The sequence below is a fragment of the Caretta caretta genome, chromosome 12 (genome assembly GCF_965140235.1).
Source record: "Caretta caretta isolate rCarCar2 chromosome 12, rCarCar1.hap1, whole genome shotgun sequence".
NCBI classification, from domain to species: Eukaryota; Metazoa; Chordata; order Testudines; family Cheloniidae; genus Caretta; species Caretta caretta.
Window position 1 is genome coordinate 8,097,643 of NC_134217.1, and position 27,181 is coordinate 8,124,823.

At 47.6% G+C, this 27,181-nt stretch overlaps 1 protein-coding gene across 2 annotated transcripts in view; it reads right to left on the reverse strand.

Annotated features, from left to right (window-relative positions):
• CPNE2 (copine 2) overlaps positions 1-27,181 on the reverse strand; it is a 160,942-nt gene that overhangs the window by 80,144 nt on the left and 53,617 nt on the right. For both annotated transcript variants that reach the window (XM_048816708.2, XM_048816707.2), the window contains exons 3-4: positions 12,804-12,983; positions 9,028-9,102 (exon numbers count right to left, since the gene is read on the reverse strand). In XM_048816708.2, coding sequence (XP_048672665.1) covers positions 9,028-9,102; positions 12,804-12,983 — 255 coding nt within the window. The remainder of the gene's footprint in view (positions 1-9,027; positions 9,103-12,803; positions 12,984-27,181) is intronic.

A 27,181-nucleotide genomic window follows, 5' to 3' on the forward strand; every position in this document is an offset into this window, starting at 1 on the left:
GTAACAGATATTACCTCACCCACCTTGTCTTTCATTAATGTCATACAAAAGGATCCTAGACATTAGAAAGTTAAGCCCGACTGGGTCTTCTCTGCAAATGCAAATTGTTTACCCAACCGTATCTATGACTTTGGGTAGAACCTGCATTTCCATTCATCATCCCAGCATCTGAGAGGTCTAAACTGATGCAAAAGTTCAGTTCCTGCTCCCAGCTAGATCAATTGGATTCCTCAGAGGCAAACTTTCTAACCTGCTTTCAGTTTATGAGGCTATCACATACGACGGGACAGACCTGTCACGACTGTAAGTCAGTGGACACCAATTTTCACCAGCTGAGGATCTGGCCCCAAGGGCCAAAACCATCCATTGTTGCTACTCAAGTTATACCAGGCATGAATGTAGCCCAGCACACAAGGAGTTAAAGAGGCATTTTTTTACCCTCCTATAAACTTCAAAATGGCTTTCACTGCCGAACACCAGTGGGCTGGTTTTGCCTGGAATATGCTCTAATGTGTTTCTTGGTATTTTAAGAAAGGGAACGTTTTATAACAAAAAAATATAAAGTCATTTATGTTGCCAGCGATTGTCCGAATCACTACTGCTGGTTTTGTTTTTTATTTTTTTAAAGTTTCATCCTCCTCTAAGAGCTGTCCCCCTCCCAACCCATCCTCTTCCCCTGCATCCTGCTGCCTAGCGCCACTGCCAATGTGTGGCAGAGGGTATTACCAGGCACGACAAACTCCTGGCGTTGCGGCGGGCGGCCATGGCAGAACACAGGGGGATGAAACAGCAGCTGAAGACACTCAAGCTCTGGGGAACTCTGAACGGCAGAAATACACACATTTTGATTTGTATTAGTACGATAATATTTCAGAGCGTTCCCTGGTGAAAGATCCCTGCATGAGTGTTTAAGAGGAAGTATAATCACATCTAGGTCATTACGAAACTTGGGAAATCAAGGGACAATTTTCATCAGAAGGAGCAATCAGAGGACTCACTGCTTCAGAAAAATGCAGAGGCAGGAGAGAGTTAAAGCCTGTCGTGTCTCTTCAGACAGCTGGGTTAGAGCATCATTTATGGCCTCTGAATAACTATTTGAGGAAAGCACTTGAAGTATAGACCTCTGTTCTAGGAGACAGAGGCAACACGCATGCTTAGGGCGATGCTGACTGTATTATGGTACATGCTGAACTTCCTAATAACAAAACATATTGTGTGTGGTTCAAGCGGACTACACGGCCCCTGCACGGCCCAGCACAGAAGTGAAGATTTCACTGCGGAAGCACACAGGAGACCGGGTGCTTCACGGAGGATGGACAGAACGGTCAAGGCTGGCGTGTTTCGCAGTGTAAAGACACCCGTGGATGGGTCAGTTGCAAGGACTGAACCCAGGACCTCTGGATTTAAAAGCATTAATGGCTCAAGAACCAGGCCTGTATATCTGGAAGTGAAAACAGACTCTGATCTCTGTAGGTGGTCTGGCCATCAGAGGGGCACCAAGACGCTGTCGGTTAATGCGTTACAACAGGCTGCCTGCAGCTCCAGGGAGGAGATGCTAAGCGCAGGGCTGCTCTCTCACAATTATCTTTCACCCTTCTCAGGACCAAATACGTCACTATCTGCCCTCTACATGCAATGTCCAAGGGCCAGAGCTAGAAGGAGAATGGGTCACGCCTATGAGTAAGGAGCCTGGAAAGCTGCTGAAGGCTAAAGATAGTGCTTTAAGAAGAGGCAGCATGCCTTAATGGATAAGCCATCAGGCTGAGAGTCAGGAGACCTGGGTTCTAGTCCTGGCTCAGTGACAGATGTGTTGTGTGATCTTCAGTAAGTTACTTCCTCTCTCTAATGTGGGGATAATGATGGTGGGCAGAAGATTAAAAAGAGTCCAGCATGGAAGGCCCTACAGAAGGGGCACAAAGCCAAGGCTGGGGCTGGAATTTAGGCTGTATATCATTCATTTCTTTGCTAATAAGGCTAAGACCTGGGAAGGCAGTGTGCAGGACCCGATACCGTGCACACAGATGCTGCAGCAGGGTGGGAATGGCAGCTGCTCCCGAGCCCGCTGTATCTTTCGCTTGTCGTCTCCACATTCCCCTTTCATTTTGCGCTCGCTCTGGGCCCATCCCAAGTCTGACTCAAAGCACTGCAACTATTAACCTAACAAGCCACTGCTCCTGCTTTGGAAGTACACACCTTTGCCGCAGAGAGGTTCTGTTACCAGGCAGCCTTATCTCCTTGGATAAGAAGTTAAGCTGCATAAGTGACTTTGGGGACTGAAGTTATTTTACACCTCTTCCCTGCCCGTGCTTGGGGAAAACCCCACATAATTAACCCCCCTACCTACAAACAAATTCAGATGATCTTCCAGCTGGAAGTACGCTCCATGCCCCAATTGTGGTACGAAACCCTTGGCACAAGCTTCAAGCATTGTACAGAGCTTAGGGGAGAATTTACCCCTTTCCCATGACTGCCCATTCTGTAGGCACACGTGGGTCCACCTATACGTTTTTCAAAGAAGGGTCCTTGGAAATTTGGCCCCTGTATTCAAAGGAGGGACGCTCTGGTTGAAAAGACTTAGCACCCCAAGAAAGAGCGATTGGCCAAATGTTGGAGACAGGGAGGTCACTGGCTCATTAACAGGAGTGGGAGGAGAGAGTAGGTGACCCAGCATCTGTGGGGAGTCTCTCGCTGGCAAAGTGACTCACTCCAGAGAGTGGGAGGGTCAGAGAAGGTTGCTTCATCCCCGTTCTGAATGGCTCTAAGGACTCACGCGCAGCAGCACATCCCACTGGGGGTCTCCAAAGCAGCAGGCTCACGGGGGAGCCTTCACTTACCCAGAAAACCTGCAAAGCCGTCACAAAGGACTTAGAAAAAGTCCCTTCCATGAGGGCCCATGTTAGCTGAGGGGGGTTATAGGGATGGTAGCTCTGGTCTTCCTTGTGAGCCGTGTCACGGAAGGGCAAGCAAAGGGGGCACAGAGAGGAGTGAATAACTCAGAGGCGCAAAGCAAGTGATTCAGGGGCCTTGGCTGGAAAACCGGAGCAGGAGTTTCCTGCACTTTCCCTGCTCAGGCCTCACTCCGAGCCACAACAGCCATCACATCCCACTGTGAATGGGAGGAGGCGGACTCCCCATGAGCGGTAAGTGATGGAGGAGATCCTGGCTCCATGCAGACGCCCCGAACAGACCACGATGCACCCCGGCCAACCCCGCTTGCTACAGCTGGGCAGAAAGTTTCTCCTCCCCATCCTGGCCCCCAGGAGCGACGACCCACGTAGGCGGCTTGAGCTCTCAGTTCTGGGGCTTCACGTGCCTCGGCTGCAGCAACGCTGATACCTGCAGCCCCGGTACTGCCGACGGTCCGGCCACACCAGCCTCCAGCCAAGAGGAGACAATTCAGAGGTACCGGTCAGAGTATTTCAGTCCCATATTTGGCAGTATGCTACAATGTATTAGGCCCAGTTTGAGACAATCCATGAGGCACAAGATACAGGGATGTGTCAGCCAGAGATGCTCTTCCCAAAAGCAGCAAGAATAAATCAAAAGGACAGATCAGCGTGCAAACGCCACTCTGTAATTCTCTGAGCTGAGCTACCGGGAGTGTGCACTGAACTTATTCCAGATCAACGCTAAGTCAAGAACTGTAGAGTCTCATTCAGTAAGGAAAAGCACAGGGAATAAACCCAACCCGAACCGGACTGGTGACGCGGGCTGGTAAGACATGTTAGTCCAACTTGCTTGCTGTCATCTGGGAGACGGGATCTGCTGTACGATACAGTGCTGATGTAACACCCCAGCTGGGGGTTCTGTTTGCCACATGCCAGACTGGCCTCTTGTTCTGGTTCTTTTAAAAACCAATAATTTATGTGAGTTTTGAGCTAGCGAAAGCACAGACTGGACTCTCCTAGAGATCCAAGTTTTCTGGTCGCTCATGAGGGGTACCCAGCACTGGCAGCAGATGGGGCCCACAACTCTAAGGGATTCCAGTCTCCATGGCAGGTCAGTCTTGGACTTTTCCAGAAGCAGTGTTTTTTGTGATGCCTGCTCTTGGTGTAAACCTGACCCTTGCTGGATGGGGCTGGCTCTCTTTGGATACTTTTAAAAAAATCCCAGCTCTGGTGCTCAGGGTAAGTGAACCTTTATCCATTCCTCCTAATTAGACCTACCAGAACAATAGAGCAGCAGACACATTCTGCAGTCACTCTCCTCTTAAACACAACATTAAAATAAATCTCCTTCCAACACACACTGCTAGAAGGTTTCCCATCAGATTCACGCATCATACCTCTGCTAGCTTCCTTTTGCTTCTCAACGTCACCCACACACACTGGAAATTCTTCCACACCCTGAACATAGGGAAGGGGCTTTGTCAACGCACAATTTGCAACAGACACCTAAATCTTTGGTTTCCAAGGTCAACCTTATCACACATGGGACACTTTGCATGGGCCATTTATTTTTTAAAGCAGCTTCTTTAATTAACTAAATCTCTCTATTTACTCTAAACATGATTTAGGCATTAAATTTCTTCCCCTCCACAAAAATTTCAAAGGGCCGGATCCTTTTCAGTGGCCCTTTGGTCTAGCTATTTAGAAGGTAATCGCAATTGATATACACTTAGCAGTAGGCCTGCACGAATACTGGACTGGAATGAACATTTTCCAATGAATATTTGTTAGAACGTTGGAATCAGTCACTCCAGTCGTATTTGCGTTCCCTTTGCGTCTGCCTTCCCCGAGTGTCTCCACTGGGTATTGCTGGCCCAAAAGCTCGTGGAAAGCAAACCTGAAGCACCCACTCTCAACTGCTTGCAGAAAGCAAAGTTAAAAAAGCACAATTCCCGTGAACGACTACACCGGAAACAGAACGATCGCAGCATTGCACTCAACCAACCAGATCACTCGTGAGCAGAGCTGGCCAGGAATTTTCCAACAACACTTTCATTGGATAACGCTGGTTTGTCAAACCTGAAATGTTTTGCGAGAATGGTTCAAGTTCGATGGACTTTTGCAGAGAACCCTGCCCAGCTTACTGGTGGAGTCCTGGGGAACATGGGATTACAGGATCCGCAGCTCCACATCAGAACTAAGTCAAATTTTGAAATATCCCAGGAACCAAAAATCCCAAGTTGCAGCCAGTTCTACTCATGAAACCGAGAGTTCCCAGCTCTGATGCTGACAAGCCTCGGGACATTGGCCAAGTCACTAGGGGTGGACATTTCAAAAGCACCTACGTGATGATTTAGGAGCACAAGTTCCCGTCCCTTGCAGTGGCACTGGTATTACGAGGATGCTGGTGTGTTCCCAAGAGTGGAGAATGGCTCAGGAAGTGTGTGAATTAACGGGGACAGTGCCCCTCAGTCACTGAGATGCTTCTGTAAACCCTGTCTTTAAACTCCACGTTCCTCAGTTCCCCCTAGGTAACATGGGGTAAACAACTGCTCACGGGACAGGGGACGTGTAAGGACTGGTTAACATTTGGGCCAGTACTTTGAACGTTTGAAGCACTCAGGATAACTAAGTGATGCCATCTGCCAGTGGACCTTCTATAGCCACCTTACTTACCCACCCCCTACCCCCACTTCTGGACTGGCGATTGGCTGCACACACGGCGGGCGATCTGGGCAGAGAGAATGGTCTCAAGTTGCAGTGGGGGAGGTTTAGGTTGGATATTAGGAAAAAAATTTTCACTAGGAGGGTGGTGAAACACTGGAATGCGTTACCTAGGGAGGTGGTGGAATCTCCTTCCTTAGCGGTTTTTAAGGCCCGGCTTGACAAAGCCCTGGCTGGGATGATTTAGTTGGGATTGGTCCTGCTCTGGGCAGGGGGTTGGACTAGATGGCCTCCAGAGGTCCCTTCCAACTCTGTTATTCTATGATTCTATGAGATGAAGATCTCTTCCGACATATTCAACCATTCCTTTCAAGCTGCTGATCAGGAAGAGAGACGAAAGCCCTCCACAGCACAGTGCATTCGCATGGGCTTCATTTGCATAAGGACCCAGCCAGCAGGGCCGCCAGCCTAGCCGGGCAGAAAGGAATGTGGAGATTCAGACTTGGCAGGGGACCCTCGGACAGACGCACCCAGAACCCAGAGGAGCAGCGGGAGGGCTGGCAGGACTGAAACAGAAAGAGCTCCCAGACAGCGACCAAGAGCTCCGAGAATAAAAGGAGCAGCCAGCTGCTTCAGCACAGACACTAACATATCCCTGCTCTATCTTCCATTAAAGACAACTGCTCTCCATCTCCCTAGGAACACCCAGACATATGGGACTCGGAACCTGGTAGAAGAAACACCCATATGCAGAGATACCCGGGATATACCTCATGCTTGAGTAAAAGCCAGGTAGATAGCACCTAGTTGCTAAGCAACTACCTACTGCTCACGTAACATGCTGGCTCAGGGTTCTGTGTCACCTCCTCATGGTTGGCCCAGAGGATAAGAGCCTACTACTGCTAGCAGAGTTAATCCTTTAGGCCAGGTCTACACTACCACATACTTCGGCATAACTTACGTCGCTCAGGGGTGTGAATAAGCCACCCCCCTAAGCGACGTAAATTACACCAACCTAAGCGCTGGTGTGGACAGTGCTATGTTGGCAGGAGAAATTCTTTCGCACACATAGCTACCATCTCTCGTGGGGGTGGGTTTATTACGCCGCCTCTCCCGTCGGCACAGAGCGTCTTCCCCAGATGCGCTACAGCAGTGCAGCTGCACGGATGTAGGGCGTCTAGTGTCGAGCAGCCTTTAGTTTAAGTGGAAGACACCTGTGCCGAAGATCCCAAATTCAATCCCCACAAACGTGGTGGTGGGGGAGTTTAAATTAACAGAGGGAAAATCCAAAGAGACAGGACCAGCATTTGACATTAACATCTCTTATAGCGGCCTTAGGCACTTCTAATGCAGTCACCACTTTTACAGAAACAATACTTTCTTTAAAAAGTTAAAGGGACACCACTGGTCCAAACTTTACGTTTACAAGAGCCAAAAACAGTAGGGTGTTTTCATGTTACTGTTTATGTGGAAGATTATTGCATTCCAGTGTTTGCCATGCTAACATTGCAACACTGTTTAACCACTGCAGCATTATGTATGAGAACCAGAAAGAGAAAGGACTAGAAGCAAAGTTAAGTTTAATTAGTCTATTTTCACCGCGCAACCGGATTTAAATGCAAAATAGTAAATTACATAAATTGTACAGAGTGAATTAGACATTTAAACCCCTTTCAGTTTTAGTAATCCAAGGTCTTAGCAAGAGATAAGGAATTATTTTTTGAAACAAATGTGTTTTTTTAAACTTGACAAGTGACCCTTTAATCTGGCTCAATTCTTCCAAAGTAAGTGCCAAGCGCAGGGGTGGAGAGATATTTAATCAGGAAAGACATGTGAATTAGGTACTGCTCATTAATTTTCCCATTGCATTTTCTTTCGCCTTTTTAAGATTTTTTAAAAAGGCTCCAGAAGCAATCCTGGCAACTTCAGTGCCAGGAAAACTGGTTGAAACTATAGTAAAGAAAAGAATTATCAGACACACAGATGAACATGATTTGTTGGGAGAGAGTCAACATGGCTTTCGTAAAGGAAAATCATGCCTCACCTATTTATCAGAATTCTTTGAGGGGGTCAACAAACATGCTGACAAGGGCGATCCAGTGGATATAGTGTACATAAACTTTCTGAAAGCCTTTGACAAGGTCCCTCACCAAAGGCTCTTAAGTAAACTAAGCAGTCATGGGATAAGAGGGATGGTTTTCTATTGGATCAGTAACTGGTTAAATGACAGGAAACAAAGGGTAGAAATAAATGGTCAGTTTTCAGACTGGAGAGAGGTAAATAGTGGAGTCCCCCACGGATTTACACTGGGATCAGTGCTGTTCAACATATTCACAAATGATCTGGAAAAAAACAAACAGTGAGGTGGCAAAGTTTGCAGATGATACAAAAGTACTCAAGATAGTTAAGTCCAAAGCAGGCTGTGAAGAGTTACAAAGGGATCTCACAAAACTGGGTGACCGGGCAACAAAATGGCAGATAAAATTCAGTGTAGATAAATGCAAAGCAACACATTTGAAAACGTAAACCCAATTATACATACAAAATGATGGGGTCTCAGTTAGCTGTTACCACTCAAGAACGATCTTGGAGTCATTGTGGATTGTTCTCGGAAAACATCAGCTTAATGTGCAGTAGAAGTTAAAAAAAACCCATCAACGTTAACAACCATTAGGAAAGGGATAGATAATAAGACAGTAAACATGAGAATGCCACTCTATAAATCCATGGTATGCCCACACCTTGAATACTGCCTGCAGTTCTGGTCACGCTATCTCAAAAAAGATACATGAGAAATGAAAAAGGTACAGAGAAGGGCAACAAAACTGATTAAGGGTAGGGAAGCTGTTCCATACGAGGAGAGATGAAAAGGACTGGGACTGTTCATATTAGAAAAGAGAGATGAGGTAAAAAATCAGACCTAAATCTACCCTCTTCATGTAAAGAAAAGATTGCTAAATATACCAACAGTGGGAAAGCCACCACGTGGGGGATTGTACATCAGGCGAGAGATGCTGTTGCTAAGAGACCTGTTGCTAAGTTGTAAGTTCTGGCCTCTTACTACAAATAAAACCACTGATTATCAGCAGCGGAATATAATCAACCCCTTTATCTCAGTCTGTTTCACGGAGGTTTGGAGAGACCATTTGCATTGACAAGAAAAGCATATTACTTCGGTACTTACACAGAGATTAGATTTTGTTATTTCAGTGCCCCCGGACCCCAGCTGAGAGAAGGGGCCCATTGTACTAAACACTGTACAAACACCTGGCAAGAGGCAGTCCCTACCCCAAAACGCTTACAATCTAAATAGACAAAAGCTAGAAGAGGAAACGGAAGCTCAGAAAGGTGAAGTGACTTGCAGAAAATAGAACTCAGGTCTACGGGGTCCCAATCCAGTGTATTATCAAGCGGACCACACTGTGTCTATTATCTATATTCACACACAATATATATAATAAATCAGTAACTGTACCGTTATCATCCCCTTTCCAGCCGGCTTCCCATTTCCCAGAAGTAGCGTTCTTGTTATCTTCTTGCTTGAGACAATCTAAGGAAGCCACAAAAACCAGAGATCTAAATGATCAAAAGCAAAGTGAGGAGGAATTGGTCACTGCCTAAGTTAGCTAATTCCGGTGACATGTTCACAGATGCACCTTTTCAAAATGTACCTTAAAAGGACACAGAGACACAGTACTTGATTAATGTCACCATCCTCACCAAAGCACATTTGCATCAAGTTCCTCCTTCCCAAAGCTATTTAAAAGCAGAGGGCTTGCTCCTGTTTTACCCAAAACACCACTGGCCCCTCCTGAAGTCTAATGGAGTGTGCTTGGCAGCTCACAAGACTGGGTTCTTAAGCTATATATTCAGGGAAAAAGCTCACCCCACTCAAAATGCAGCTGTCTCTATGGTGGAATGTGTCAGCCGGCAAATGGTGCACAGCAACCCTACCCAACACTTTAGGCCAAGTGAAAGAACACCGTATCCAATTCAAACTATGGGTCATATCCTCAGCCAGTGTAAGTGGGCACAGGTCTATTGAAGTCAATGGAGCTAGAGGGATTTGCACCAGTTTAGGATACAGACTTACTTTTTGAACTCCCCCTCTGTGTTTTAAATAACTTCTCAGAAGCATGACAGTAAAATTCCTTTCTCTGCCAGTTTTGCTCTTCTGTTAATGACGGATTGCCTCACTACCTAAGGGCCCAATCCTGCAGAATACTGGACATTCCCAAACTCCTGGAGTTTTCAGGGGCACTTTGCATTTTGCCTCAGCGGCTCCCCCACGAGGAGCAGAGCTGATCCCACTATGAAGTGGATATATAGTGTATAATTCCCAGTTCTCTTCCTAAGAAGCCTGAAAACAGCCATTCGGAAGTCGAAATAACCTTCTGCAATCTACTTAGCTGCAATACGGCATCATATGTAATTTGAACACTAGCAGCAGCATCAGAGGGAAAAATTCACTTAGTTAAAGTGCTTTCCTGCAATTTCCAGCTCTGATCCTAGGCCAGAGCATTTTCCACCCAGATGAGATAAGAGATGGTGGCAGAGGTCTAGCTGGATTTTATCACAGATTCTCACTAGAGCTCACAGGAAATGCTTTCCCCCCTCCGGAAACCTAACCTAGCGACCGCCTCTTGGGGAGGTGGATTCACTACTGTAATGGAAGAACCCCTCCCGTCACTGTAGTGAATGTTTACACTGAAGCAGTGCAGCTGTGCTGATGCAGTTTTAAGTGTAAACATAGCCTAAGTCACAGCCAGGTCTCATCGTATCAAGGACTACAGGATTTTCCTTTCAGGACCAGGCCATCATTCCAGCTAGTCCGGTATCTTCGCTCCAGCATTGGCTAAAAGCCATTGCTTCAGAGACAGGCAAAAAACCTCAGTGAAACTAGGCATTTATATAGCACTGCACATCGGGGGTTAAAAGTTCCTTCCTGACCATGGTAGGCTGTCTGCTTGTGCCCTGAAGCATGAGATTTGATCATGCCTCATACTTTTAGTTCGCATGGCTGCAGAGGTGGTTAGGGGTCATGGAATGAAATCCAGCCGCAGAATTAATGAGGTACAACAAAACACTCCAAACTAATCTGACAGAGCTCTGACGCAAAAGTGAAATTAAAAGGGGAAGTCAAATGCTTTCTCTAGTGGCTCTCCAGAGCCAGGTTATCTGTACCTAAGGAAGCTTCCTGTCCTTTCGAATAGCTACCTGGACCTCAAAACTGGGCAGGTTTAATAAAACCCTACAAGGGCAAAAAGCAGTGATCAAAATCCAGTGAAAGAAGCCACCACCCCCCTCAGCTGAGTCCGTTAGCCTGATTCTCCACTGCACTGCACCTTGTCTAGTCAGTTACACAAAAGCAAGTGTCATCACTCCAATTTGTCCTCAAGATTATTCTGGGCTGCCAGATCATCACAGCGAAGCATAGGAACAACCTGCTGTCCACTGCGAGACCATCAAGAGCCACAAAGCAACTGTGCTCCAGCAAGACGCCCCAGTCAGGGGGCTCGATTCCAACATTAATCCACCAGGTGCAGAACACACACAGCCAAGTTACCTGGGCACGGCATATGCCAGGAGCTCACAGCCTTGTTGCAACCCTCTCTTTATGGCTAGAGGGAAGGGTGATCCAAAACGTTTTCATTGTAACATTGGGCCCGTTAGGGAAAAGAGGTTGAGAATCACTGACCTTAGTTAATCAGAACATCAGCTGGAGCTCAGAGTCACTTGTGTTGAATATGTCGGGCGTTTTTTCTTTATAAGAGGCTTTGACAGAACTGAAGAGAAAAGTTTTCATGGGGATCTAAGCAAAACAGGGTGGCTTTTTTTTTTGGAGGGGGTATTTGAAACATTGCTGGGGAACAGAAAAACAGCACTAAGAAGTGAAAGTGACTATGAACAAAGGGAAAGCGACTGGTCTGATGTCACCCTTCAAGCGGAATTATATTTACTGTTGTAGTCCCTACGAACCCCAATCAGGGATGAAGGCCCCATTGTGCTCATTGCTGTATCTGTAGACCAGGCCGACTTTAGAAACCCTTGCCGAGATAGCTACGTGGCCAGGATGCAATATTTCTGTAAGGTTTATCCAGCATCAATGTGTTTTTGCCCGTGTAACTTATTTCACTTGCCGAACCGGTATAAACTATAGTGGCACATGCCCTTTTTGCGAGCATAAACTGTTTACTGGCAAGCCCTGCTAGCTTAGAGAGTTATACCAGCAAACCTGCTCTTGTGTAAACCTGGCCTTATTGAAAAGGCGTCTTGCCATCAAAGAGCTTACAATCTAGGCTACAGCAGGTCGATGTGAAGCTTGTGACGCTGGCAAACCAGGTGCCAACTCATGCCAAGGCCGCTAGGTCTCAACTGAACACTGACAAATACACAGCGGGAACCAGTCTGGCTCCTCCGTGGATTAGTATCGTTAAGATAGGTATTAGAATTATAAAACTGTGTTTAGTGATTAGACTTTATGAAATGCTTGTAAATTGCCGCATGCATTAATCTCTCTTATAACATCTGTAGCCCATGTAAAAAAGGGAATATTTAAGTGTTTGCATGGCAGTCCTCCGTAAACAGAAGAAAGATATTAACTAGTGTGAAATGCCACCTTCCAGGAGAAGGTGTTACTTCCTGCCCAACAGAAAAGGTCCATCAATGCCAGGCAAACTATTGTGGAACATCAAAGGGGACGAAAGACTTTGCTGATTGCTCTCTCCTGTCCCCCATGAAGAGGAACCATGCAAGTTAATTCCCTTCCATCATCTGAGAAGGCCTGTCAGAGAAAGGGAATAAAAATCCCGAATAAGAAGAAACTATCTCTATGCTGCTTGGGCTCTTGAGGGCAAGGTTTTCTAGGCAGAAGCAAAAAATCCCCAGTGTTTAGCCTGGGTTAGTCCTAAGGGACATACAGAGCTTGCTTATTATAGAAGCTTCTATTACCTTTTAGAACTTAAGACTAACTCATTTGTGTGTGTATGTTTACTTGCTTAAGCCTTGTAAATAACTGTCTTATTTCCTTTCCCTAGTTAATAAATCTTAAGATAGTTTATTATAGGACTGGCTACAAGCATTGACTTTTGTGAGATCTAAGCTGCAATGGCCCTGGGGTAAGTGACTGCTCCTTTGGGACTGGGAGTAACCTAAACACTGCCGTGATTTTTGGTGTAAGGGATCCTTCTGACTGAGGGAGCCACACAAGTGACTCTTAACTGCTGGGGCGCAGCGTTGCTGTAGACTCACCATGCCCAGGGTGCAGGAGAATTCTCCCAGGAAGTCATGCTCATACAGCTGCATGCTCGACTTGTCCTGGTCAAAGAGAGCAAACTTCAGCTTCTGCACTTCTTCAAAGTGGTAATCGACAATGAACTTCTTGGAGAAGGCTGGGTTGAGGTTATTCACGGCTGTCTCTGTCCTGTCGATCTGCAATTTAAGAAGGAGTTTGAGCAAGCAATCAACAGGTCTACCAGATATGTACATGCTGCATCCACCCCATCACTCAGGTAGGGCTTTTCTACACAGGGAGTTATTCCTAACGATTCCTTACTAACTTATTCTGTGCGGATGCTGTTATTCCGGAATAAAAGTGCCTAACTCTGAAAGCTTAATCCACTTTGTTAATCAGGAATAGCAATTCCACTTTAAATTCACACCCTACCTTAATCCGAATGAGCTTCTCTGTGTAGAAGAGCCCTTGCCCATGCTCCCCTGCCATTCAGAAACCCCGCAGCAATTATTAACCAGCTACAGAATCAATGTCCAAAATAAACACAGCATTCAGGATATACATCGCAAGTCCATGGGCCTGGACTTGAGTACTCAGCACATGAGAGATGGGATTCAGAACTGGAGAACAGAGGTTCATGAGGGTGAAGTGCAGAGGGTGGAGGTGGTGAAATCCTGCTCTGGTCCTGGGGCCAAAGCACAGGGCTGCAGTGCATCCCCTCCACAGGGCCTCTGCTCCATGCTATGGGCTTGATCCAAAGCTCATTGACACCTGTAAGAATCTCTGCGTTGACATCAGAGGGCTTTGGGACAGGCCCGATTTGCACATTCCACGAGGGCCAAAGGATCAATGTACATCTCATGCCTCCTGAAACCTGGTCCTCCCCCACCTATGCCCTTTGCGCTGGCCTAGGAGGGGTTGGCACAGAAAGCCCTTCCATAACAGCAGATGCAGGGGTCTCCATAGCACATGTGCTCAGCCAGGCCCCCTTGTCTAAGGGCTTAAGCTGCACAGAGGGCCTTTCCCTGGGCTCCCTCACCTGAGGCATTTCACCCCAAGTGGGTGTACAGTTGTGTACTTAACCCACGCGGACGATTACCTCAGCTGTGCCTGGAAACAGAGCATCAGCCTGTGTCAGTGGCCAGAGATGCTCTCGAACATCCTAGATGTTTTCAAGTCGGGCCCAAGCTACTTAAGGTCCAACCTAGGAGCCAGAAAGTCTCTGCCAAAAGCAGCGACAACGCAAACAAGCAACAGGTTCTTCCAAACTCGGAGCCAGAGGCGCAGAGCCCTCCATGTTTCCTCTGGCTTCTATTCTCCAGGGCTGCCACAAAATAAACAAGTTACACTCAATGCCCATGGATTTAGCCCAGCACGATGAAGGACAATATGCTAGCAGGAGAAGGCTGGCAAGGCTGATAGTCTCAAGTACTGCCCCTGAGGTTTGCTGTCCAAAATATCCCGCTCTTAACAATAGAGACTGAGGTAGGGTGAACGAGGGATCCTTTCGAAGGTGGCGGGGGGGGGGGGGGGGAACTGGATAGATGTAGCTACATATTAAAGCAGCAGGTGTCACTTTCTAGCCAGTCGCCTTGCGCGTTGTGCGGTGTTGTTTGGACTTCATGTCCACGCCTTGACGTTTTTCAAACGGAAAATCTTTGAAAGGAAACAGATTTTCCATCACCTCCCTGCTGCTGGTTCTCTGCCACAGCTGCTCTTTTGCGGCAGCCCTTGGGCACCCCCACATGACTTAGAAATCAGTGGAACATTAGGATGTACCTGGCAGATGAGGCTGCCTTTACCTCCTTCTGTGGGTGAATGCTGTGCCCAGCACAGAGCCTGCAGCAGATCGGCCCTGGATTCTGGAAGGGACATTCTCAACAGCCCTCTAGAAACCCACCCTGGTCCTTACACAGTGCGCTAGCCAGCGCTTGGCCCAGAACAGCTTCCAATGTGTTGTTACCTTCATAGCAGGCTGAGGATGGGAGCAGCCCCAGTGCAACCTACTGGGACATAAGCCTGCCTTTCACAGCAAATCTAGATGTGGTCTAGGCGTTACAGGAGGGCACCTAGATCTGTATGTGGGCACCGACAATAAGTGGCCTGATCTTCAGAAGCGCTAAGAAGCTGCCACTTATTTTGGGTGCCAACTTTGACCATGTTGGCCTTAACACTCATCACCTGGATACAAAGGTGCCGTGTAAGAAATGCGTATAGCTTGCTCCTAAGCCAACACATGACTAACCCAGAGACTGGTGCGCTGGCTGCTCCTGCAGCAGAAAGGAGGGGAGACGGGTCCCTTTTTAAAGGAAAGAGCATGGTATCTTTTTTGTTGATCTGTGCAATTACATTGCACTGGAATTACTGTCACCTCTGTGCTAAGCTCTGGGTTACATGCACGCCCAAGTCAGAATTCCCCTCCCATCACGCAAGCTTCTTACATCTGCCTGTTACTAAGGCACATATATAACAGCAGCAGAAAAAAGGGGGGCTGATCTGATGTCCAAAGGCACTGCCTGAGCATAGGAAACAGCTGGTCACAAGCCAAGCCTCAAGCATCCTGGGCTCAGTGCACTTGGGAGACTGGCAGGCACAGCACAACCCTGCACTGCTCTCCAGCAGCCAGAAGGGCTGCTATGACCAAGGGCCTTAAGTAATGGGATAAGAAGAGGACAAATTCTAGATCTCTTAACAGGGAGGCAGCTTCTAGAAACCAGGCTAAAGTTCTTCTGCGTAGTCTCCTTACTGCTGAGACAGGTGATTTGGTTAGCTCTAACCAGGCTGGACGAGTGGCTGGAGTGTCCATGATCTGAGGTAGAGAGAACTAGGGACGGGGCCAGCAGAGGGCATGCAGACAACCCCCTAGACCAGCCAAGTGTGGGGAGAAAGCTTCGGCTGATGTTTGTCTCGTTGTGAAGTTGCCAATGAAGCCAAACTCTCCCCCTCTTTCCAAACGCCCAACCACTAGCCACTCGGCTTCAGTCCCCTTCTCCCCATCTCCTAACTGAACAGGCCTTATGGAATATGAAAGGGCCCCTTAGTTCTCCGTAGACCCCAGTTCACCTTCTCTAGGGCTCAAACGCAGGGCTTTTTATTTTTTTCTTTTTGGACAGACTGGCCACTTCCCCCCTTGCAAGTTCCCACAGTTTTAAAAGGGTAACTGGGAAGCAGCATTAGCATCGACTGATCACTTGGGCCCTTTCTGAGTTACCAGTGTCAGATGTTCTTGTTGGCCAAGAGGCCACGTTGTCCCGCCACGCATAGAATCATAGAATATCAAGGTTGGAAGAGACCTCAGGTGGTCATCTAGTCCAACCCCCTGCTCAAAGCAGGACCAATCCCCAACTAAATCATCCCCTCCAGGGCTTTGTCAAGCCGGGCCTTAAAAACCACTAAGGAAGGAGATTCCACCACCTCCCTAGGCAACCCATTCCAGTGCTTCACCACCCTCCTAGTGAAATAGCGTTCCCTAATATCCAACCTAGACCTCCCCCACTACAATTTGAGACCATTGCTTCTTGTTCTGTCACGTGTGTATTCCAGCCTCGAGTCACCGGAGGAGATGAACAACTCTGCCTGAAGTCTCGGGAGAGCACTCCCCGTGGAGAGCTCAAAGGGCTGGATCCGGTGGGGAGAAGAGAACATATTTACACAGTACCTGAAACGTGTGCCCATATCACAAGGCTGTCCCCTGGCCCGTCACAGCATGTAACCATTCCCTCCTGCTTGGAAGCTCGGACTAACCCTGGCATCCACTCAGCTAGCTGCTGAAAAAGCTCCTGTAAGTTTTGTTTTCATTAACGAGCTTAGTTGCAACGGAGCTCACCTTACTGGAAAGGCTGAGAATGAAGAGAGTGACAGCATCTTGGCTCCACCGGCTGGTTCTCCTGTGCCTGTGCGTGCCCCAGAACACCACACACAAGGGTTGTGAGGTGAATTTGAACTTAGTTCCTGCCAGTGTGCGTTTGAGCCCAGTCACAAGGACTGGCAACCAGTTGAAGGACTGCAGACAAACAACATCATACTGCACTGGGGGAAGGAGAGATGCAGGGGATCATGTTGGGTCTGGTTTTATACAAGGTTCTCTCTGATCTGGAAGAGGGATTACGCTGAAAACGGCCAAGGCCCAAAGCTGAGAGGAGTTACAAACACCAGGAAGGACAGAAAAATCCTATTAAGGAAGCTAGGGGTTGACGAGCAAATAAAACCAGATTCAACGCAGAAAAATAACCTGAACACACTGACAATGGGAGGGAGAAATACAGGAAGCAGTAATGGAGCATGAGAGAGCCAGGCAACGGCAAAGTAGATGTGAATTTGCACGTGTGATATGGCAGAAAGTGGCCAATGGCTCAGGAAAGCGCACGTCCCTCTGCACACATCTGACATGGCTGGGGCACAGCCCCCAGGGGATAGCGAACTCTAATCTTGGAACTTCATTATCAGAAACATTCTCTCTGCTGCAATGAGACCTAGAGACCCTGACTGATCCTGCAGCCCCACTGGGCCAGGCACAATATAAACATAGTGAGAATGACCCTGCTCTAAAAAGCTGATACTCTCAGCAGGCAAGGACTAAGAAAAACAACAAATTTTTACAGCAGGGGAAACAAGGCACAGAGAGATTGAAGCGACTTGCCCATAAGAACATAAGAACGGCCATACTGGGTCAGACCAAAGGTTCATCCAGCCCAGTATCCTGTCCCCTGTCATTGGCCAATGGCAGGTGCCCCAAAGGGAATGAACAGACAGGTTATCATCAAGTGATCCATGCCCTGTCACCCAATCCCACCTTCTGGCAAACAGAGGCTAGGGACACCATTCCTGCCCATCCTGGCTAATAGCCATAGATGGACCTATCTTCCATGAATCTATCTAGCTCCCTTTTGAACACTGTGAACACCCTGAAAGTTTGTGGCCAAGTCAGGGATTGAACCCTAATCTCTCAAGTCCCTGTCTAGCCCCTTAGCTACAAAACCAGCTCTGATGATCGACACAAACTAGAGGAAGTTCAGAGAAGAGGCTCAAAGATGCTTCCGGGAAGCTAAAGAGTGAGATTCATGAGAGAAAACTCAAAGAGCTACCTAAGTCTAGCTTGGCTCAGCAGCTGTTAAGTGGGAAGTGAAGGCTATAACATGATAACCACCTACAAAGGTCTCCAGGATGTGAGCGCACAGGAAGCAGAGGAATGAGAGTGGTATAAGGAAGCTCAGTGAGGAGTACTGGGATGAATCCCAAAAGGGGGAATCTAGGCTGATTTAAAAGACTTCTTATCAGATCTACAAGGCTGTAGGATAGAATCACAAGGGAAGCAGACCCTCACTAAGGCATTTAAGGCTGAACTGGATAAATTGCTGCAAAATACACGGCGCACAGAACCATCCTGCCCTGACACAGCTGGCTGGATAAGATGATCGAACAGGTCTTTTCCTGTTTCACGTCTCTTACTCCAGGCAAAGCTGCTGGAGCTATTACAAAGCACACAGCTGTGATTTGATCCAACTGGGCTACTTTTAAGGGACTAGAGAAGCGCTGCCTCCTGAGACTCCAGCCCAGTCTTGTTTTTCTTGGCTGCAGGTGCTGGAAAATGGTGATGCTTTGAGCGTTGGTCCCTGTGCTCTCCCTGGAGCCGTACATCACACAGCAACGGCCGCTGCCTCTGAAAGGGAGCACTGTTTGGATTTGCACAGCTGGGGCTGGCGTTCCGGGCCTGGATTTTTGAGGCACGATACCATCAGTTGGTCAGAGTCAGATGAATTCAGCAGCCACTCGTTAACTGCCCCAACTGAGCCTTTCCTCTCGCTGTTCGCCGGTGTCACTTCGCAGCAGCCCAACACGAGCAGGACGGGCGAACTCTTCCTTTAAACTGCCACCCCCATCATTCAGGCATCAGCCACCTGCCGACCTCTAGTGCAGTCCTCCCATAATTCTTTGCACTGGGTCACATGGCGCTACTAAAGGAGGCAGCTTAGGAAACAGCACACGGGTTTATGGGATGCTGAGGCAGAGGGAACAGGATGGGGTTAACTAAACTGTCCCCTTCTCCTAAGGCAACTGGTGATGTTCACCTGGGGGTCGTGGCCCAGAAGGCAAGAACAAAACAGCTTCATAGGTCCAGTTCCAGCTGTCCCAATTGTACGTATACAGCCTCATTACCACAGTAGCTGAGCACCTCACAATCTCTACTGTGTGTATCCTCACCACACCTCTGTGAGGCAGGGCAGTGCTATTAGCCCCAGTGTACACACGAGGACCCGAGCCACAGAGGGGCTCGGCTACAGAGTTATTCCTGATTAACTGTCCCTGAGCAACTCTGTGTGTGAACACTTTTATTCCAAAAAAAGAGGGCCTTGTTCCTGTTTAAAGAGGGGTAAGCGAAACAGGAACGGGGCACTCTTGTTCCAGAATAAGAGTGTCCACATACGGAGTTATTCAGGGACAGCTATTGTGCTTTCAAGTCACAGCCGACCTGAGTTGGCACTAACTTCCAAGTATAGACAAGCCCAAGGTGGTCACACGAGGAACTGAACTCAGGTCTCCCAAGTGCCAGGCTAGCCCCCTAACCACTAGACCATCCTTCCATACAATAGGCAAAGAATATTGCCATTCAAGCTGACAAGGGAAACTCCTGTCTTCCTCCCTTAATACTATTCCAACAAGGGGAGCAGTTTCCTTCCTCATTTTACCTCCAGCATCTCCCACCACTTGTCTTAGCTTCCTTGGTTGTTAAGAAAGCCGCTACCACTCACCACTCCCTCCTCTGCGTTTCTAGGGTGCTTACCAACCCTTTGCCCACCGAGGGCCCCAAAGAACTGCACAAAAAGGAAGGAATTTTGCCTCCCTATTAATTAGACCACCATGATCCCCATTCTGCAAGTTGGGAAACAGACACCAGAGAGAGGTTGAGTGACTCCCCCACCGTCCACAAGCGAGCAGTACAGACCTGACCAGGACACCTACATTCTCCTGACTCGCAGTCCCTTGCTCTAACCACTAGACAAACACGTCCTTCTGCTAAAGAGCACCTGCCACAAACACTCATCCACACGGACCACGAAGACTACCGGCTTCATCAGGAGTAATGGATGTAGACAGAAGGCCTGCAAACATTGGAAAGCTACAAACAGATAGGTGACAGGAGCGGAAACAAGGACACACCTTTTAGTTCCACCGAAATGTATTCAGTGTAGGAGAGATTTTTTTCCTTTTTGGAGGGACAGAATGGAAATATGGTAATTTTGCTAAAAATACACGCAGAGTTGGTCTATATGAGGCAGTAACTTATTCCATCTTAATTGCCAGGAAAACATGTGGAGTAAACTAATATTATCTCAAAATAGCTCCCTGCTGCACCCGCTGGGAAGATGAAAAAATCAAATGATCAGCAACATGTGAGGAGTATTATCCAGCACAATGGGGCCCTGTTTCTGATGCAGAACTCTGGATGCTGCTGTAATTCTAAATATTAATAGCTTTGCTCCGTACTGAAGGACCCCAGATTTCTACCCATTAAAACCCTACCAACCAACACACAGGGGATAGTAATAAAATCTAAAAAACCCAAGCAGAGGGTTTGTTCTAAAAAGGGAGGAGTGCCAGAGACCCCACGAAATACACCAGGGACTTCACTCCTGCTGTTGACCCACAAGGAAAGCACTCAGGTACTATGGTGATGGATGGCCGCACAAAACCCTAAAACAGGCCACTCCACCAACCACATGCAGCCATACAGAAACCTTCTCCCCCACCACTGAAATGCAGTCACCCCTTGGATGGAACACAGCAGCTGTTTTAACAGCTCAGAGCAACGCTACACAGCGCAGGACAGGAAATGAAGCTATGGAGCCAGCTGATCCTGCAGAAAATAGGATTTACAGCGATCCCAGCTGCTGTGATTTTTATCGCAAATCTCATGATATCAGATGGGTTTCTTAGACCCCCCAGCTGCTGGAATCAGGAGATTGCACGGGAATCTCAGCTTTCATTTAAAATTAAAAACGTACGTTTCCAGCCTTCGTGATTGTGGAGAAAGGCTTGAAAATGTGAAGTGACAGCTCCCTAAAGGGTCAGAAACCAGAAATTATTATTTTTAAGCCAATCTCAAATTTTTTTTTGGACCTGACAGTTTTTGATCTCTTGGGGCTGGATATTGAGTTACTCAATTTGGTATTGGGCTAGGGCTTGCCAGAACCCTGTCTTTGATTAAAAAAAAGATCTCCTGCTATTTTTACATACACTCACTTGATTTCAACTCCTATCTAAAAGACCGAGGCCCTGATTCTCTGTTCCTCTGTCCCGGCACAGGAACGTGGCAGTAGGTGACACAAAAACAGATTTAAGTCTCCTTCGTACTCCTTGTAATCTTTCGGGCTGCTGGGATCTACCAGAACCCCGGCATAAATCAGAGCAGCCACAAGGCTACCGAGATTTATGATCAGGCTGCAATTGCCTCCTAGGGACCCCATCAGCCAGGTGAGACTAGCCCAAGCACAGAGAAGTCCAGCCACACTCCCCATCTCCCTACGCATGGCCCCCAAATGCTCCTTCTGCTGGGAGCAGGGCTGATAAAGAGCCTTTCCAGCTACTCCATACTGGCCAGGGCACCTGATTCATAGGGTGTATTCCACTTCCCCGTTAGGCTGTTTTAGCGGTGTAAGGGGGCCAAAAACCACAGGGAATCTGGCCCCTATTCCGGGTGTGAATTCTGTATTATTCCAAACTGCATCAACAAAACCATGAAGCCAGAGGGGCCTGTTTTCCTGCTAGCATCTGATTTATTGTGTTTTAAATAAGACCTTCACTGGCGCCTCAGTAACAAGATTAGACAGAATCCCTGTGGACCACATCGCAGAGAGCTCATTTTGCCCTCATTGCTTCGCTCCGTGCAATAGACCCGGAGGAGCAGAGCTGAGTAACCCTGTCTGCAGCCGGAGGACCCGATCCATGGGTTTAAAGTGAGCGGAGGAGACCAGCACAGGGTACCAGGCCACGGATAATTTCTCCCAACTTGCAAAACCCAGCCAACAACAAACCACTCCTACGACTGTGCTGAGCAAATGCTACAGCCTTAATTAGGATGCCAAAGACCCTGATTAGCGCTTCAGTTTGGGAGACCGCTGAAATGACTACCCTCAAAAGCACTGTTATTTAAACTCTACATTATCACCACTACAGCACCTCTGGAAGAGGGTCGGGGAACAGAGCTGTGCCCCTGGGGCTAGCCTCGCTCGGAGAAAATAGCCCGGTTGTTGGCAGGGTGGGGAAAGAGATACACCGTGCGGAAGAAAAAAGTTAGCAGGGACCAACAAGGTGACATTTATGGAGAAGCTGCAGCAAGATGAATAGATTATAAAGGTACTGGGATCACTTAGTCGGACTTCCTGCATAAGCATAGGCCATGCAACTTTCCTAAGTTAATTCTGGTTTGATTTACATCATACCGTTGTGTTTCTAATGGGGAGCAATGCTGGGGAAAAAAAGCCAGGGGCTCAAGGAAGGGGATCCTCATCAGCTTTTGGGTTAAGCTGATCCCAAACGGTTAGTTATTTGAGTCTTGATATTACAGAAGGGCCCTCTGGGGGCTAGGGAACTGCTCCAATACCAAACTGTACAGGGTTATTGATCCCTCTAATAATAGAAGTTATTTACGGCTCCAAACACCTCTAATCACACCTCCCAGTTGTTCCAGATTTTGAAGAACATCTCTCAACTGGACCAGGCTGCCTACTCATCTGTGCTACAAAGGTAACGTGATCCAATTAAAATAGGACCATGCAGATCATTGTTGCTATCACTGTTATATCATTGCAACAAACCTCATACAAAGTGTGATGTGTGGCCAGAAAGGGTTAAGCATCCTGCAGGATAAATGACAGAGTCAACCATTAGAGGCATGTGAGTGGTAATTAGAGCCACTCTATGGTAGATAGGCTAGAACTTTGAAATACAAACCTATATTGTTAGAAATTGGAGGGGATACTAATTGTATGTGTGTACTCATATGTTAGCCATGTAAACAGACAGTTCCTGTTTGTCACTATAGCTATTGATTCAGAGATCAAAAGGGAATATTAACATTTAAATGAACTGTAAACATAGGATATAGCTGTGTTTGTCTCTCTTTGAAATGTAAAGCAAATCACCTGAAAACAATGATCCTTAGGAAATGGATCTACTTCAGAAGTCCCCATAATTGCTTATTGTTTGCCAAAGGACTCTGAGCGGTCACAGAAGGCCTGGTACTGTATAAAAGACCTTTTGATCCCAATTCTTTCGATCTCAGACCTGCTTGATGCTTCAGGCAGGAGAAGCTTAAGTCCAAAGGCTGAGATCACAGTCGTAAGCTGGAACACCCTGAATATGAAGATTGGACTATAACCTATGAACTAATTCTGAAAGAACTCTTTGCAACTATAATGTTCACCATCTCTAATATGAATTCATTCTCAAGAACTGTACTCATGTCTGTATCTGTACTAATCCTTTAACCAATACACACTCTCTTTAATAAATTTTAGTTTAGTTAATGAGAATTGGCTGTAAGCGTTGCATAAGAGAAACTGAAGATTTCCTGGACAGACGTCAGGACATGCTTCTACGGGCACAACGTTCTGAAGATTCAGAGCAGGCTGCGGAGTGGGGACAGGAGGACGGTGAAGAAATTTGGCAGCATGTGACCTCCAGAAGAAGAAAGGGGAGCGTCCATGTACCAGCAACGCAGATACAGGTAAGTAACCGTTTTCATGTTCTCTCCACAGGTACTAATGTGGAGAGTGGACTAGATGATACATCTGAGGGAAGGGAACAGAAGGAGACTCCGCCGATTGGAAGGCATGAGATGCACTGTCCTAGGGTTGGGGGTTCCACGACCACCGCTCCCAAGAGAAGGAGGTGGGTGGTGGTGGTCGGGGACTCTCTCCTCAGGGGGACTGAGTCATCTATCTGCCGCCCCGACCGGGAAAACCGAGAAGTCTGCTGCTTGCCAGGAGCTAGGATTCACAATGTGACGGAGAGACTGCCGAGACTCATCAAGCCCTCGGATTGCTACCCCTTCCTGCTTCTCCATGTGGGCACCAATGATACTGCCCAGAATGACCTTGAGCAGATCACTGCACAGTACGTGGCTCTGGGAAGAAGGATAAAGGAGTTTGAGGTGCAAGTGGTCTTCTCATCCATCCTCCCCGTGGAAGGAAAAGGCCGGGGTAGAGACCGTTGAATCGTGGAAGTCAACCAATGGCTACACAGGTGGTGTCGGAGAGAAGGCTTTGAATTCTTTGACCATGGGATGGTGTTCCAAGAAGGAGGAGTGCTAGGCAGAGACGGGCTCTACCTAACGAAGAGAGGGAAGAGCATCTTCGCAAGCAGGCTGGCTAACCTAGTGAGGAGGGCTTTAAACTAGGTTCACCGGGGGAAGGAGAGCCCTGAGGTAAGTGGGAAAGTGGGATACCGGGAGGAAGCACGAGCAGGAGCGCACGAGAGGGCAGGTCTCCTGCCTCATACTGAGAAGGAGGGACAATCAGCGAGTTATCTCAAGTGCCTATACACAAATGCAAGAAGCCTGGGAAACAAGCAGGGAGAACTGGAAGTCCTGGCACAGTCAAGGAATTATGATGTGATTGGAATAACAGAGACTTGGTGGGATAACTCACATGACTGGAGTACTGTCATGGATGGATATAAACTGTTCAGGAAGGACAGGCAGGGCAGAAAAGGTGGGGGAGTTGCACTGTATATATGGGAGCAGTATGACTGCTCAGAGCTCAAGTATGAAACTGCAGAAAAACCTGAGTGTCTCTGGATTAAGTTTAGAAGTGTGAGCAACAAGGGTGATGTCGTGGTGGGAGTCTGCTATACACCACCGGACCAGGGGGATGAGGTGGACGAGGCTTTCTTCCAGCAACTCACAGAAGTTACTAGATCACAGGCCCTGGTTCTCATGGGAGACTTCAATCACCCTGATATCTGCTGGGAGAGCAATACAGCGGTGCACAGACAATCCAGGAAGTTTTTGGAAAGTGTAGGGGACAATTTCCTGGTGCAAGTGCCGGAGGAACCAACTAGGGGCAGAGCTCTTCTTGACCGGCTGCTCACAAACCGGGAAGAATTAGTAGGGGAAGCAAAAGTGGATGGGAACCTGGGAGGCAGTGACCATGAGATGGTCGAGTTCAGGATCCTGACACAGGGAAGAAAGGAGAGCAGCAGAATACGGACCCTGGACTTCAGAAAAGCAGACTTTGACTCCCTCAGGGAACTGATGGGCAGGATCCCCTGGGAGAATAATATGAGGGGGAAAGGAGTCCAGGAGAGCTGGCTGTATTTTAAAGAATCCTTATTGAGGTTACAGGAACAAACCATCCCGATGTGTAGAAAGAATAGTAAATATGGCAGGCGACCAGCTTGGCTTAAGGACTGAAGGTCAAAAATCCATTACAATCTACATACCACACAGACTATGCTGACAGCTTGTGCCTCACGCTCTCAAAGAAACTGCGGAATCACCTGATCAAGATCCTCTACAGCAAACAGGGAAAGATTAAGAATGAGCTCTCAAAAATGGATACTCTCATAAAGAACCAACCTTCCACACAAACTTCCTCGTGGCTGGATTTTACTAAAACTAGACAAGCCATTTACAACGCACACTTTGCTTCTCTACAAAAGAAAAAAGACACTAAACTTTCTAAACTACTACATGCTACAAGGGGCCACAGCAATGGTTCCCTCACCCCACCTAGCAATATTGTTAACCTATCCAACTATACTCTCAGCCCAGCAGAAGCAGCTGTTCTATCTCGGGGCCTCTCCTTCTGCCCCTCCACCCCCACGAACATGATACAGTTCTGTGGTGACCTAGAATCCTATTTTCGACGTCTCCGTCTCAAGGAATATTTCCAAAATACCTCTGAACAACATACTAATCCACAGAGGTCTCCCTGCCAACACTACAGAAAGAGGGATTCTAGATGGACTCCTCCTGAAGGTCGAAACAGCAGACTGGACTTCTACATAGAGTGCTTCCGCCGACGTGCACGGGCTGAAATTGTGGAAAAGCAGCATCACTTGCCCCATAACCTCAGCCATGCGGAACGCAATGCCATCCACAGCCTCAGAAACAACTCTGACATCATAATCAAAAAGGCTGACAAAGGAGGTGCTGTTGTCATCATGAATAGGTCGGAATATGAACAAGAGGCTGCTCGGCAGCTCTCCAACACGAGTTTCTACAAGCCATTACCCTATGATCCCACTGAGAGTTACCAAAAGCAACTACAGCATTTGCTCAAGAAACTTCCTGAAAAAGCACAAGATCAAATCCGCACAGACACACCCCTGGAACCCCGACCTGGGATATTCTATCTACTACCCAAGATCCATAAACCTGGAAATCCTGGGCGCCCCATCATCTCAGGCATTGGCACCCTGACAGCAGGATTGTCTGGCTATGTAGACTCCCTCCTCAGGCCCTACGCTACCAGCACTCCCAGCTACCTTCGAGACACCACTGACTTCCTGAGGAAACTTCAATCCATCGGTGATCTTCCTGATAACACCATCCTGGCTACTATGGATGTAGAAGCCCTCTACACCAACATTCCACACAAAGATGGACTACAAGCCGTCAAGAACACTATCCCCGATAATGTCACGGCTAACCTGGTGGCTGAACTTTGTGACTTTGTCCTTACCCATAACTATTTCACATTTGGGGACAATGTATACCTTCAGATCAGCGGCACTGCTATGGGTACCCGCATGGCCCCACAGTATGCCAACATTTTTATGGCTGATTTAGAACAACGCTTCCTCAGCTCTCGTCCCCTAAAGCCCCTACTCTACTTGCGCTATATTGATGACATCTTCATCATCTGGACCCATGGCAAAGAAGCCCTTGAGGAATTCCACCATGATTTCAACAATTTCCATCCCACCACCAACCTCAGCCTGGTCCAGTCCACACAAGAGATCCACTTCCTGGACACTACAGTGCTAATAAACGATGGCCACATAAACACCACCCTATACCGGAAACCTACTGACCGCTATTCCTACCTGCATGCCTCCAGCTTTCACCCTGACCACACCACACGATCCATCGTCTACAGCCAAGCTCTGCGATACAACCGCATTTGCTCCAACCCCTCAGACAGAGACAAACACCTACAAGATCTCTGTCAAGCTTTCTTACAACTACAATACCCACCTGCAGAAGTAAAGAAACAGATTGATAGAGCCAGAAGAGTTCCCAGAAGTTACCTACTACAGGACAGGCCTAACAAAGAAAATAACAGAACGCCACTAGCGGTCACCTTCAGCCCCCAACTAAAACCCCTCCAACGCATTATTAAGGATCTACAACCTATCCTAAAGGATGACCCAACACTCTCACAAGTCTTGG